We start from the raw sequence: 12,448 nt of genomic DNA, 5'->3' as shown, positions 1-12,448 counted from the left end.
GCTTTGCATCATGTTTATAGGAGGTCAAGTTTTAGTACTTACTGTGGTTATCTATAGCAGACATCAGAGCTGAGCAAATCACATAATCCATTAATTCAGAGCTAACAGCATGGTATTGTTTCCTCGTCTGCTCATAGGTCTAATTAAAGGGGTTATCCGGGATGGTGCTTCTTTTTCCCTATTGGATTAAGAACTTACAGACAGGTAGTTGCTAACTACCTGCCACTTCTGCCCGATGCCGATCTTTGCCAGCTCAGAGTGGTCGTGGACTTCCTGCTGGTGATTCTGCTGCTTCCTTTGACCTCAAGTCATTATAGCAGCTCCTCCTCTTCCTGCCTGCTCTGTCGAAGGAGGCTTACTGCTGACGTCATGCCGATTAACAGCCGACTCCCCATTGTCAGGCCGGAGGGTGACAGCTGACAATCGGCATGACATCAGGGGTGACGCCTCTTCAACAGAACAGAGGAGAAGCGAAGAGACTGCTCTATCAGTGTGACATTACTGGAAGCCATAGAATCGCCAGAAGAGAGCAGTTCATGAACAAAGTGAGGCAGCAGAGATTGGCGCCGAGCAGAACAGGCTGGTAGTTAGTAACTACATGTCTGCTTATTTTTCCCTATGGAGCGAGGCACTCACAAAGACGTAGATATCAACTTTAAAGATGGCAACACTTCAGGAACATGTTTGCAATTTTTAATTAAAGGGGACTTTTTGTGAACATATTGAATTTCAGTCCTTTAGGTTTCGCAGGAAATAAGTCGCTGCTAAAAGTGACTGATATGCACTTTGTTGAGTTGAACGTGAACGTAAATTGGAAGGAAAAGTTCCACATTGCAATAAAAAAATAAACACAAAGTAAAGTGCAAATGCCTACAAATAAGTAAACAAGCCAGCCGAGGAAGCCCATAGCGAGAAACGTGCGTCGGGGCTAAGGATTACAGCATGCACCATTTTCTGTCCCACATGGGTAAGCGCTATACTCATCACTTTACTTATTTGTAGGCATTTACACTTTCTCTTTACTGTGTGTTTATTTCTTATTGCAATGTGGACTAGGATTGTGGGCATACTGTGAGATACTATGTCTATGTCACGTGGCAACCTTGTTAACACACTTTCAATGTGTATACATGTTGCTCCATTCCTAAAGCCCCTCAAAGCAATCTCTGGTTTGTAAAACAAGACACGCAACTAGTTGAAATTTATTTACATGGTGCTGCTTATCCTTTTTCATCACCATTTACCCATCTGTTATGTCTTGTTCTTGTTTTTTTGCATGATAAATAAAATTTTGTAATTTTTAGATTGATTTCAATTTTCATTTACCTAATTTTGGGGCACTATATTACAAATCTTTTTGTAGGATTCATCTATTGCGGGAGTTGCCTCTCCCTTTTCGTTTAGTGATACTTGTCCCCTCATTGTATATACCTATATTCGGGATGTCTGTCTTTGTCAAATTAAACCTATAGAATAGCAGTTTCTTAAAGCTCTCAGTTAAAACCGCTTTTGGTGCACGTTTAGTAATGGAGGCTGTATTGTGCCGCCGCTAATAGAAGTCATGTAGAGGTAACATGTGGCTCCTGTGGAACACAAATTATCCAAATTTAATTTTTACTTCAGCAGGAGTTCAAGGGCCCTGGTTTGTAATGGCCCATTGTGTTTCTAGTGTTAACATTTCACCTTACATAGACTATTTATATACCTGAGCCTTGATTAGATAAATTCTTCAAAGATAGCGGCACAAGGTCTTATTGATTATTGAACTTTTTCCTGTCTTGATAGTTCAAAAACACTAAAAATAAAAAATGTTACACATGATGTTACACATAATAAAGAAGAACATACAAATGGGCTAGTAGAGTATAACAATGTAGTGCTCTGTTCCTTCAATAAATTGCACAAGTAATCTATTCAGACTTCACTGTAAGGACCATTATGGAGTCCTTACAGGGCGTAACTATAATAGATGCAGGGATTGCAATCGCACCCGGGCCCTGGAGCCAAAGGTGCCCCAAAAATCCCTTTGGCCTATATGAAAAGACCAATACTATTAAAGGCTTGCAATAATTGGGGGTGCCGTTGGTGCTTTTACATTGGGGTTCAAGAACTTCAAGTTACGCCACTTGAATTCCCTTGTAAATAGTCTGATTTTAGATAAAAAGGGACCATATTAAGCGGATTTGTAAAGGGAACAGAGAAAGTGGCCACAATGGATTCTCCTTTACATTCTGGTTCTGTTGTGTAAAAAGATATCTCAAGCTTTGAGAGATCCAATGGAGGAAATAGTGGGGTTGTCCACTTTATCTTTGTCTTTGTTGTGGACATGATTTTGTGGCACTTACTAATCAATAATTATTGCTCAAGGCAAGTATTTTTCATTCAATAACTCATGGACCATTACCACTCTAGCTCCCTTCAACCAGCCCAGTGTAAAACACCTTATTCCCTAAGAATATGTATTGTATTTTATAAGAAAATACTGATATAATTATAGTTTGCCCTCTGTCCCTCTAGATTTTTCTGTTTTTTTTTATTGTTTTTTTTTCCTGAAATACAACATAACATTTTAAAAATAAGACATTTCTAAAAAAATATTTATTACATGTTGTTGTTATTTTAAGTAACTTTTATTACCATAGCCATAACTGTAACTCTATCCCTAGTTAGGATTAAAAAAACTAATTGATATAAAAAAAATAAAATGTATTATATTGTTTCCCCTACAGGGCACACATTTTTAAATTTGAGACAGCTTTCCCATCCGGTCCGTGACTCTCCCCTAGGCAGGGAGCTATGGGACAGCACAATGCACATGATTCATTAGCTTTACCGGCTCTCTCATCTCAGTTTCTGCCTTTGCAGAGCGCATCTGTTGAGATGGGTTTCCTATGTGCTGCTGTGTACTGAATAGGCAGAGACAGGAATGACAAAGCTGACTTCATTACACTGAGAACTTTGTCATCTGGGTCACTGCCTATGCGGAGCGCAGCAGCTGATGACAAAATCATGTCGGCTGCTGCACTCTGCATAAAAACTGTCAGCAGTGACCCAGATGCCGCTTTTCATTCTGTTCACTGGCCACCAGGAGGGCATTCATTGCACCATTACGCTGCTACAAGAAGCGGCATTTACCGCCACTACAGTATTCAGTGAATTAGACGCCTTCATAAATCTGCTGTGGTCCATGCAAAAAAATTGCACCTGTAAATTGAACTTTACTATGCTAGTGCTTCTTTTCTTAGGGTATGTTCACAGTGGGTGTTTTCGCTGCATTTTTTTGCTTCTTTTTTATGCTAATTTTCAGCTGCTTTTTACAGTACTAGCAAAGCCTATGAGATTTCAGGAATCTCATGCAAACACATTGTTTTTTTTTTTTGTGACATCAAGATTTTGTCACTTCTTTCAGCGTTTTTCACCCATTGGCTTGAATAGGTGTTGAAAAAATGCTGCAAAAACGCAGCGAAAATGCAGGTATCATTATTTGCAGCGTTATTTCTGGAGAAAAGTCATGGACATTAGCATGGACAAAGAAACACAAAAACAGCACTAAAAAACGTACCTAAACCTGCGTTTTTGCCGCAGCTGCTTTCCTACCAAGAAATCAGGTTTTGCTGCAGAAAAAAAAGCAGCAGAAAAAAAAGCAGCTAAAACGCCCAGTGTGAAGTTACCCTTATACGGCACACTTTTAAATTTGCACCAGCTATCCCACCAGGTCCCTAACACCCCTTTTACAAGATTACAAGTGTGAGGAGAAGCAGAGCCTGTGGGACAGCGCAGCGCAATGCACATAATTCATTAGCTTCCCAGCCTCCAGCATCTCGGTTGCTGCCTGTGCAGAGTGCAGCAGTCGAGATGAGTTTGCCATCAGGTGTTGTGTTCTGAATAGGCAGAGATTAAGGGTACCGTTACATCCTAGTGATGCACCAGCGATCCCGACTAGTGATATGACGCGGTCAGGATCGCTGGTGCATCGCTAGGTGGTCGCTAGTGAGCTGCCACACAGGCAGATCTCACCAGCGACATCGCTGGGGATGGGGATCGCTACTTACCTGTCACACCAGGCGATCCTGCGTCCTCCCGCCCGGCTCCACGCGTCGCTCGTCGGCGCCACAGGAAGCCCAGCAGGAAGCTGACGACGAGAAATGGTCCAGCAGCTTCTCGCGCGATCAGCGATAACCAGTGGGGGAGCCGGTCGGAGGTAAGTATCACATGCAGCAATATCGCTAGCAATATTGCTATGACGTCACAAAATCGGTGACTTTACAGCGATATTGCTAGCGATATCGCAGTGTGTAACAGGGGCTTAAGAGCTGACTTCATTAGGCTAGTTTTCGCATGCGTCCTGCGTCCCTTATCTTTAGCACTGGGGACGCAGGCTGTGCGCAGTATGCGTTTGGCGGCGCATGCGTCCTTTTGACGCTGCGCTGAGAGCACCAAATTGCAACCTGTTGCGTTTGGCGCTGGTTGGCGCAGCGTCAAAAGGACGCATGTGCCGCCAAAGGCATACTGCGCACGGCCTGCGTCCCCAGTGCTAAAGATAGGGGACGCATGCAGCGTCATGCGTCCGTAGGCGAAGCTACCGGCGGGGCTTAGCGGCGGCCGTGCGCAGCCCGACGCTGCGGCCGTAAACGCTAATGTGAAACTAGCCTTACACTGAGAGCTTAGGCGTCTTGGTCAATGACTATAAGGAGCGCAGCAGCTGATAACGACTTGCTCTCGGCTGCTGCACTCTGTCGCTGCTTTTCATTCAGTTTTCTGGCCCTCAGGAGGGAACTCATTGCACTAGTACGCCGCTCCAAGAAGAAGTGGCATTTAGCGGCACCATTCAGTCAATCAAGAATTTGCTGTGGTCCATGAAAAAAAATGTGCACGCGTAAAATTAGTCCACTGACTTTAATGGGTGTAGACCAGCGCAGCATGTGAATTGTGTGAACAGGCTCTAAGTATGTAGCTGTACAGTACAAACAGTGCAATTTCCTGATACACTTGTCGATAAGCAGAAGTGACAGTTTAATACAGCCTCCTGAACGAGCCACAGGTCGCGTGCTATATGTATTGTATCTTATTATATAATGTAAAATAGAGGTACATGGTGTTACAATCACAATCTTCCCCCAACAATATCAGAAGTTTTAATTCATTTCACACTTCTTATTGTTCAGCTTTACAGAATCCAAAGTGCAGAAAAAAAATAATGTCTAACCCTCACAACTGTCACTGCTGCGTTTTATTGACCAGGATAAAAGGATCTATGGAAATACTATAAAAGCACACTGCAAATATCATAGTCAATACTAATAAAAAAAAAAAAAATGGCCAAAACGTATAGTTATACATTTGGACAAAATATGATATATTAAGATCATGAATATGGAGGACTACCTGGCAACAGGTTTACTAGTCTTCCTAGTGATAATCTCCTGCTGATAAAGCAAAACTCCAGCAAGCAGCCCAGTAAGTGACACATCACTGGAATCACAGCATCTCTTCCCCTTCCTCTTCCTCTGGTGCTGTCAGAACAGGTGGCAAACACCTAATGACAGTTTCCCTTTTAAAATCACCTGTCACTTGCCATAAAAACAGGTTTTCCCACAAATAAAATTAATTTTAAAGTTAATTTTAATCAATACGTCTTGGAATACTAATAATTTTTACAATTGGATGTGTTAAAAAAATGTTCCTGTGCTGAGATAATCTTATAAATGTGCCCCTGCTGTGTACTGTGTAATGGCAGAGTAAAGTACTGCAGTGCAGACGCCGGACCTCTCTGACCTTTCCCGGAGCCATCGCACTGCAGTACTTTACTCTGCCCTCAACACGGCAGAGAAGTACGCCTGTGCAGGAGCGCTATGCCGGGGAGCCTGTGTGGATGATGCAGGGTCGCGTCATCCACAAGAAGCAGGAGGGTGGCGATCATAAGAAGATGGGAGGTGCCAGTCCAGGACCAGCGACACCCATCGGACCGGACCGCCCCACAGGTGAGTATAATAAAACTTATTTTTCAGTTCTTCCAGGTTGGGTTGGGGGCTTATATACAACATTATTGAATGCTATATCATATATCGGCCAAAACTGCTGACAGGTTCCCTTTAAGTATCTATTTCTTTTTACCTGGTGTAAATGCCACTGTTCTCAGTCTGGCATTGTATTTTTTTTTTTCTTGTGCCTCTTCATTCCTGTATGTGAATCTAGTCTTGTTAGTCAACTGGGCGTGGTCCTCAACTCTTCTTTTGGAGTCTCCTTAGTTACCTCTCCCAGTTAGCAAAAAAAATATTAGATCAAAATACAAGGAAGAGGAAGCCGTATCTCAGGAATGGAGAGGTACAGGAGCCAAAAATAAAAAATGACAGTTTTAGGAAAACAGCAGCATTTGTACCAGATTGAAAAAAAAAATGTATGACAAGTGAAAGTTATTCTTTAAATGAAAACTATAAGAAATTCTTTTACAACAATGAAAATGATATCTGGTTTGTAGAAATCTGCTAGTGCATTTGGTGGGGGCGGAGGTGGTCTCCATGTACTCAGACTGTATTGACACACCTCCTATGCACTTGCAGACTTATTTGCATAAGTGACATTTTTGATTCGATACTTGGATCTATACATTTTACAAGTAGAAGAGCCAGACATATTGGCTGCCCATTGCTCTTACCCATACAGTCCTGCTATAAACCGTCACTGCTGCCGCAAAAAAGGAAGTGATACACTGTAGTAATAGATCATCGTCATATACAGAAAGGGTGTTGTACTCATTTTTCTAACTTGAGCTTTTACTGGAAAGTATGAAAAGTGTAAGCTAGGTGTGCCAGCCAGCTCCTACCTACTATCTGTAGCAAGTGGAGCAATAAAGTGATACGTGCGTCTTCCGAACACTGAAGGGTGAATGATCACAGACCACATAAACTCAAGTTATTAATTACCAATAGAATTTGTCTTTCTTGGTGGTGATGATTCGAAAGTAGCAAGATTTTCTTTTCAAAGACATTTAGTGTGTTTTTAGATCTCTTCAGACCCCAAAACATAGTAAAGTGAATGAGCTGACCAGCATGCTCCACGGACCTCCCTGATGTTAACGAAGTCTATGAGTCCTAGTATTTCGTGCCAGAAGACCAGAAGGAGCGAACATAGGATTGGGAGAAGAGCCGTAGTGGCGGAAATGTATTAAGCAAATTGATTTGCAAAAATTTTCAATTTTGAATAATCTGAATTTTTGGGGTAGAAAATTTGATTTATTCCAAATCTCTAGTGTTGAATGTAAAAAGCTTGGTAAGGCCCACCTGTCAGTAGAAGTCGCTTTTTCTCCTACGATCCAGACAACGCAGCGTTGTACGGGCAGGTATATATTAGGATAATTATGGTTAGCAATAATAATCTCTCCGTGGTTCCAGTTGATATAATCAGAGCTCATTATCTGACATTCTTTAGTCACACAGCTTGTAATTTATAAGATCATATCACGCTACATACAACAAAGGCATAAATTAATGAGTTATACATTTCCTATGCCAATGAGTGAACCTATGACATGTTCAGTACAAACTATTTTTTTTTTTTCTTTTCTGAGTTTCTGTGAAAGACGAGGCTGTTTAGGTTTCTGGGACTTGTGGTTACCTAGGGCTGCCCATTAACGATCAGACACAAATAGACTTTCAGTACACTTTCACTGACTCGTTACACAGCCGCATGGCAGAAAGTCTCCAATGTATAGATTTAATGGAAAGCTGCTTTAGGCTATGATGAAATCAAGTTTTACCTTGTGTTCGAGAGTCCGTCAAGGACTTCCTTCGAAAGACCCAAAAGATGGGATTCATGTAGAACTCCCAAAGGATCCTTTCACTATAATGAGGCAACCTGAGTCACTTTGTGCTCTAGCCTCCGTTTCGACATAGTCCATGTTTCATAGGCGGACGCAAAAGTGTGGTAGACCATGCTTTCATGTCTGACCTTGCCGGAACAGAAGTCCAAGTACAAAGCGACTAAAATCTGCCTCATTACAGTGAATGGCTTCGTTTGAATCCTGTTTTTAGGGGCTTCAAACGGGAATCCCTGATGGAGTTTTCGAATACAGGGTAAAACATAATATGAGAATAACCTTCCAGTGACATTTACTTTTTTACTGAATATAACTATATAGAATAACCCAACCTGAAAGTGAAAAACCTAATAAATCGCCGAATGACAGATATATGTTTATAGTATTCCATGAGAGCTATGAGATAAATCGTAGAAAATGATGTGTGAAAAGGACGCAGTAGTACAAAAAAAATGTCGAGAATCATATTCACAACTAGACTACGAAGACTACAAAAGCCACCTGTCCCATAAACTACAGCTGGGTTTTTTCTTCTGTCTCCCCAGGTGTACGCCACTAAAGCCGCATGTTTATACATATGTCAGTGTCAACTCACCCAGGAGCAGCAGTCGGTGTATCTGTTTGTAAGCTCTCTTCTCCGCCTTTAGCATGTCATCAATAATTCGGCTCCTTTTCTTATCCGCTTTCTGTTGGTTCCGCAGTTTGGAAGAATCGGTGTCATTAGTACATCCATCATCGATACCGCCAGACCCAGAATCGCTAGTACAGGACAGTGCATGGTCTCCTAACAGCCTGGGCCTGAGGCTGGAGCACATCCCCATAGTGATGCAGTTGAGGGACACCGTTCATAAAAAGTTTTAATATCCAACAGTCAACATATTCCGAATAACAGAGTACACCCCGTAGGCACTACACGCAGTTCTCCTCGTCCCACTGTAAAGTGTTCACTCTTACTGTATTCCTGTGTTGTCCTCCTCCCAGCCTAGCCTCCCGGACACACTGTCCCTCTCACTCCCTCCCTGTTTCTCTCTCTCTCTGTTAATTTGTTTGAGAAGCTAAGGAGAACATACTCTTTAGGGCCACGTGACTAGAGAGCACCCTGCTTACCGTAATGTTTAGAAACTCGGGCCACAGCAAGAGAATCCAGGTGTCCTCGGACTAAAGTGGAAGTTTTATCCTTCAGGAGAAATACAGTATGGCCGATGTGCGGAAACTCTGGGTTCAATTCCGACCAAACACATCACCTGCATGGAGTTTGTATAGAATTTAGAAAGTTACGACAATATCTGAACAGAGCTGTCTAATATGGAAATGAAGAAAATAACTATAATAAACCCCCTTACAGAATGATTTTCTTTTCTTTCAGGTATGTCTTGTTCACACTGAGTTTTGGAGGAGCTTTTGGAGCAGAAACAGAGGCATGTGCACACAGTGCCTTTTTCAGGAGAATTCTGCATGTATCTGCCTGAAAAAGCGACCCATGGCTAGAAAAATATTAAAGCGATGTTGTTTTCACTAAATGTACTCCACTTTAGCGTTATCCAAAGCTCCAAGAGTTCCTCAGAATGGAGGGCTTCTCGCCATAGGAGTTGGTAGGTATTCATCTTCTGTCCCAGGTGTTGGTGAATGGGGTGTTTAAGAATTTTCACCAACTTCGGGATGAAATTTGGCTTGCAGCATAAAATGTTTTATCAATACCTTCAATTGCATCATGCATGGAACACAAGTAGTAATGCAACCGATATAGATGTGCAAAGCGGTATTTTCCTTAGGTCACGTGCGCACATTGAGTATTTGGTCAGTATTTTACCTCCGTATTTGTAAGCCAAAACCAGGAGTGGAAGAATCAGATGAAAAGTATAATAGAAACATGTTGTGATGGATCGCACAGGGGAAGGGGGTGTCGACTTCGCTCACCTCGGGGGAGGGGAGAGAAGGACCCAGCAGGGATCAGCTCTCTGGCACCACCACTTGCCCCAGGTCAGTCAGGGAACTGCACCGAGGGCAAATAGTCACCAGAAAGGCTTCCCTTATACAGTAGGTATGAGTTATTGAGGTGCTCCCAGTGAGGGGGAATATATATCACCAGTCCATGCTGGGGATATTTACAAACCTCCTGTCAGAGACACCGCACTTCACTCGCTCACAGAGCCAGTGCGCGTGTCCTGAGTACAGAAACAGTGCTAAAAGATACCTGTGGAGCAGGGCAGCAGAGGTGACAATGCGTGCTTCAAACTATTAGTGTCAGGGTCCAGTCAGCGCCGGAAAGTAAAGAGGCACAGGACCTGTGGACACTGAAGTTAGCAAGCTGGCACAGGACCTATGGTCAGGTGACTGCAAGGGGGCGGGGCTTAGCGTCCTGCTTTCAGATATGACAGGACACCATACAACAACTCAGAGTCAGGCAAACGAGGCACAGGAGGGACAAACAGACGGGTAGTCAGACAAAGCCAAAGGTCATGCACAAGAGGGCGATGTGGTACCAAGGGGATGAACAGAGAGAAGTCGGGTCACAAGCAGAGTGTCATACATGAGACATAGCGCAGTACAAGAGAGGCTGGCAGAACTCGTAACTGGGACAGAACTGGATCAAAACCAAACAAGCAAGCAAGATATCAGGCACAAGGCACACGTATGCACAAGGTCAACTAACTCAGCCGAGGGCAGGAGTATAACTGACACCGGACCTAGGTCCAGTGAGCATTAAATAGCCGCCCTCTGCCAGAGAGAGGCGGAACAATTAACCCCCAGACTGATCAGGACGGGCCAAAGCGAAACCCCGTCCTGGATCATGACACCTCCCTGCCGTCACTGCCAGAGTTCCTCACTAACAGTTTGGTCCGACAACAGGCTTATATCAGGTCAGAAACCAACCTGGGTAGCGTATAATATAACCAACCGAGTGTGTGGATGTGGGGATTCGTGCATTGAGATAAAGAGCAGCCCAAGATTAACTTTATATTTAATCGCCGAAAAGGCGCACTAGAAATATACAGGTAAATAAATATACAAGTAAGCAGTCAAGAGTGTACTACAGGGATAGGGTATAGATAGGTGGCAATTACCGTGTTGTGTAGCATGTGACCACAGGGAGGCGCTGATGGATCACAGGTTCAAATCTTAGTTACGTGGTTTTCCTGGCTGCGTCAGCTAATGGATCCTCCTGCCAGTAGAAAAACTAAGTCCAAAATGGTGGCTGCTTTATATCTCCTAATCTGCTCCCTCCCACAATCTGCGCCCACCCTTGGGCTTGTGCAGCCTCTGTCCTCCCATATCTGAGAGTATGATTTTCTGTCCAGAACCGTGGAGGCTCATAACTTTTCATCCGAAGCTCTGAATGGAATGGCAGTGGTGCCACTGGATTCGGCTGGATTTTATCTGCGCATAGAGACTAAATATGCCTACCTTATGTAATTCCTGATAGCTATGCTTTGTAACTCAATAACGCAGAGTGCTACAGGTGGCTGCCAGGCATGGTCATGTGGAGGAAGGAATGCAGATTCCGATAGTATGCTCGGCTACTCTCAGAGATATTGCATTCTGTTAATATAGGTAATTTTCCAGATTCAATACTTCAGAGCCTTGTTGTGTCTTGTTGTGCCACGATGTTTCCATGTGCTTGAGTCAGACAAAAAAATCCAGTTTGGCTGTAGCTGCACACGAGTTCACACCCTGATGCTAATTGGTGGTCACCAAGCTTCAAAGTGCTTGTTCCTGGAGTTTTTAATTAAAGGAAAATATTGCATTGCTTTATATGGCCTTGGGGAATGCATGCCAAGGGAGGGGGCTGAGTGGTCTGAAGCAAGTATTGCCCCAAATCTGTCCCAAGTAAAACATTCATAGGAATATTCACCGACACTCCCACCTTCCTCATTCCTCTCCTGGCGCCCCAGTCCAGATGTACCTTGGCGACGGGCAGCGCCGGTTCGACGTCTCCAGTCCTGGAGACGGCGAGGGTTTTTCCAGGTATCAAGTTCTGGGGAGACACCATCTCAGGCCGTATGAGGGTCATCTCGGCGCCGGTGTCCCGCAGTCCCATAGTAGCGGGGTGGTTTACGGTGATGGGATGGTAATTGTAATGGGATCTCCCACCACCCCCACCCACACACATGACGGGATGGTTTTGGGGATGAGGCCGAGGCCTTGGGGCGCTGGGGAAACACGGCCCTGTCTGGGTTGGTTGCAGAGGTGACACCTCCTGGGTGCTACCCCTGGCTTGGAGAGGGAAGCAGAGGGGGGCGCCCCTTGCATTCTAGGGGCTGGGGAAATGGGCAGGATGAGTCTTACCCCCTCTCCAGGTGCTGTGGGCGGCCCGCTTGGCTTCAGGGGCCCAGTTATTGGCATAGTCATCTGCCAGGGCAACTGTAGCAGCGGCGCCCTGTGGTTTTCAGTCATGGAGGTACTGCTGGAGGTCCTCTGGGCAGTTCCACAAGAATTGCTCCGTGACAAATGCCTCCTGGATCTCCTGACCGGTGGTGAGCTCCAGATCCTTGGTCCAGTGCTCTGCAGCTTTCATAAGGGCCTGCATGTGGTCAGCCCACGTGTCCTTGGGGCCTTTTTGCAGGCTCCGGAACTTCCTGCGGTAAGACTCCAGTGTGGGGTTAAACTGCTGGCTCAGGGCCTGTTTGGTGC

At 44.3% G+C, this 12,448-nt stretch overlaps 1 protein-coding gene across 1 annotated transcript in view; it reads right to left on the bottom strand.

The window, feature by feature from the left end:
* Nucleotides 1-8,775, bottom strand: part of GNAS (GNAS complex locus) — a 301,279-nt gene extending 292,504 nt beyond the window's left edge. Inside the window, exon 1 of the mRNA XM_073582456.1 lies at nt 8,412-8,775. Coding sequence (XP_073438557.1) covers nt 8,412-8,637 — 226 coding nt within the window. The 5' untranslated portion in view covers nt 8,638-8,775. The remainder of the gene's footprint in view (nt 1-8,411) is intronic.
* Nucleotides 8,776-12,448: the final 3,673 nt, after the last annotated feature.

The sequence above is a fragment of the Dendrobates tinctorius genome, unplaced genomic scaffold (assembly GCF_039654945.1).
Source record: "Dendrobates tinctorius isolate UK_male_01 unplaced genomic scaffold, ASM3965494v1 ptg000071l, whole genome shotgun sequence".
Lineage (NCBI taxonomy): Eukaryota > Metazoa > Chordata > Amphibia > Anura > Dendrobatidae > Dendrobates > Dendrobates tinctorius.
Note: the sequence above shows the minus strand (reverse complement) of the source record. Positions and strands in the feature narration are given on the sequence as shown.